Genomic DNA, 2,714 nt, shown 5'->3' on the forward strand with positions numbered 1-2,714 from the left:
TTCTCTTCTTCTTTTTCACATACCTACCTTGACACGTTTCCTACACAAAGATCAGATTTTCTTGTCCGGGAAAAATGCAAATCTTGTCACGTGTCTATTTTCAGCTCGGTCAACTCAAGAGGCGCGTAATTTACAGTTCTGACGGTAAACATGTGGCTTCTTTTCTTCTTTTTTTTTTTTATTACTTTCCTCGTCGCAATCTCAACATACAGTAGGACTAGTAAATACTGAGATAAAATGTTTGCTGATTAGATACGAATCGCGATATCAGACCCCCAGCAGGTTGTCCGGGTAAGACGTATCTGTACCTCCTGGAAAATTTCACCACCGTGGTAACAGGCAAAATTTAGATATGAGACAAGATATAATTAATCGAAAAAAACACACAAGATTAAAGCGACGATAACATATGTTATAATAAATATTATAACAGAGTCCACAATGTCGGAGATGAATGCATCATTTGAATTATCAAGAACTGCATCATAGACTTCAGTCCTAAATGTTTTGAAACCAAACTTTTACTCGGCCGAATTTTTTACGAGACTCAAAACAATGAATTGAAAAAAGAAAAGCATCAAGCACCGGTTTTTCTTTAACAAAATGTGATAAGAAAAACCTCGGTCAGAGCATCTCAACAATTATTTTTTATATTTATCTGTTCGTCTCTACGACCATCTCACCTTATAGTCCTCGATAGCGATTCATAGAACTGCAGTTCCAAAGATTAAAAATTGAAGTACAGAGATTTCGATTGATCTGCGTTAGCGGAGATTGGAAAAATATGGTCGTAATCTATTTGTTGAATATCTTCGGCTTCTGTTGGGTATGAATTATCATTGCTATTGTTATTATCACTTTAATGATTTTTACCTGTAATCAGCGCTAATCTTACCGTAATGCCAGGGCCATCTTATGTAATTTGTTGTCTCCTATGCCCAGAATTGCGTTACGCGGATGAGACATCATCGAGTTTGCTGATAACGAAGGGGTACTTATACCGCGTAATTTCGAGCTGGATCATCAGTCATATCGAAGCAGATCTTAGCGTTGAGTCTGAACCGAGAGATAAGGTCCGTTAAACATTCGACATGCAGCGATTCGTTTTACTAGCAATCGTGGGATTCTGCCTGGCCGCCTACGCCACGGGCAATGATCTCGAAATCGGAGAACGTCAAGAAGGAGACGTGCTCGTAGCCAGAAGACTTTTGCACAGGGTAAGAAATGCTTGTCATTACCTCTTTTAATGAGAAACTATGTATTTACACCGTGTGCCACGGGGAATGCGGGAAAGCTGCTAGCCGGTTTCCGTAGGTATCTCGTTGCGCTGCACATTTCTTTCCGCGTCATTAGTGCTCTTAATTTATTTATTTTTCAAACGATCGGAAACAGATATTTCTCTTCAGCGCGGGGAAACATTGCAACACGTTATAAACCCAGCAGTAACACCGTTTCTTTGTGCTGCAGATTGTACTCGCTGGGAATCCGGTTTTCTTTTCATAAAATATTCAAAACCACAGAATTTATATACCTGTTTTCTTATTTATTTTCTTCGCAGCCCGCTGTTCCCGGAAAACGTATGATCGCGAAGAGCGGTATGGGTAGCGATGGCGTAATCACTCACGTATCCGCCAAGAATGCTCCCGGAAGTGACGCGACTGTCACACTTGCCAAAGGAGGTGTTGGTACCCCGTTCGTACTGGTAACCGCAATCGGTGAACCCGGCCAAGGAATCGACGTGGAATTGGAGATCTACGCACTCGAAGCTACCACCATAACTGAGCAAGCTATTGAAGATGACGTAGCGGCATAGGCTTAAGATTCTATATCTTTCTGACCCGAAGAATGTTCCGTTGATAATCCGAAAAACATGCATGTATAGAAAAAATAAAGGCAAATGTCACTTGATTTTGACAAGATAATATTATTTATGGTTCGTGCAACGTTGAAACGTATTGAGAATGGTGCACATGTTCGACCCCATGTCTCTCTAATCGTTCCATCGCTGAATTGATCACAGCGTAATTGGCGGATGCATGGTTTCATCGCAACGTGCCTCCGTAGAAGAGTGATGAATCCTTGGGAGCGGAATCGTCTTCCTTGATGGTTCAGACATACGTAACTCGTTCTAAAACTTTGTAATTAACTCATATTTAATCCTAGAGTTTCTACGCCAGGTAGAGATCCAGTAGTGTCGTATTCGGCTCAAAGTTTCTCCGAGCTGCATTCGGCGTTTCCTAGTTTCTCCGAATTTTACTCCTCTCGTAAGATCCAGCACATCCATCAGAACTTTTCACCGGTAGACGTGCACCGTTACCTATATCTATGCCGTTACCGATACCAGAGTTTTGATTAAAAATTATACTTTTTCAATTATTTTAATTCAATTATAAGTCATCGAATACATTTTCCTTTGGTCGTATTCTACGGATCACCTGCAGCTTCACCTCTACCCGCAATTAATTATTCTTAGTTTCCCGAATTGTAGAAATAAAATATTTATCGAGAAAACATGATCGCAGCTGCACGAGAATTTTTTCGTTACTCTTGACCCCGATGTGCGGCTCGTTCGCAACGATAGTTAAACGTGCGGCATATATGCGTTGCAATATAACCCTTGTTTTCTCCCGCTGATGCTCCCGCAGACGTTTGGACATTGCTGTCTATGGTGCGTCCTATATACGGTGAATCCTTACATCGCCTCTACTCTACTC

The 2,714-nt window shown here is 41.1% G+C and overlaps 1 protein-coding gene across 1 annotated transcript; it reads left to right on the top strand.

Annotated features, from left to right (window-relative positions):
* The first annotated feature begins 1,007 nt into the window (after positions 1-1,007).
* LOC105684777 lies at positions 1,008-1,908 on the top strand. Its single transcript, XM_012398406.2, has 2 exons — positions 1,008-1,217; positions 1,559-1,908. Exons 1-2 carry the CDS (start codon positions 1,092-1,094, stop codon positions 1,811-1,813), a joined length of 381 nt encoding a protein of 126 aa, XP_012253829.2. The 5' UTR covers positions 1,008-1,091; the 3' UTR covers positions 1,814-1,908.
* Positions 1,909-2,714: the final 806 nt, after the last annotated feature.

The sequence above is a fragment of the Athalia rosae genome, chromosome 1 (assembly GCF_917208135.1).
Source record: "Athalia rosae chromosome 1, iyAthRosa1.1, whole genome shotgun sequence".
Lineage (NCBI taxonomy): Eukaryota > Metazoa > Arthropoda > Insecta > Hymenoptera > Athaliidae > Athalia > Athalia rosae.

Bases quoted from the DNA above. Each gene is read 5' to 3' on its own strand.
- LOC105684777 (XM_012398406.2), top strand. From the start codon at position 1,092: ATGCAGCGATTCGTTTTACTAGCAATCGTGGGATTCTGCCTGGCCGCC. The intron at 1,218-1,558 runs GTAAGAAATGCT...TTTTCTTCGCAG, and splicing joins CCAGAAGACTTTTGCACAGG to CCCGCTGTTCCCGGAAAACG.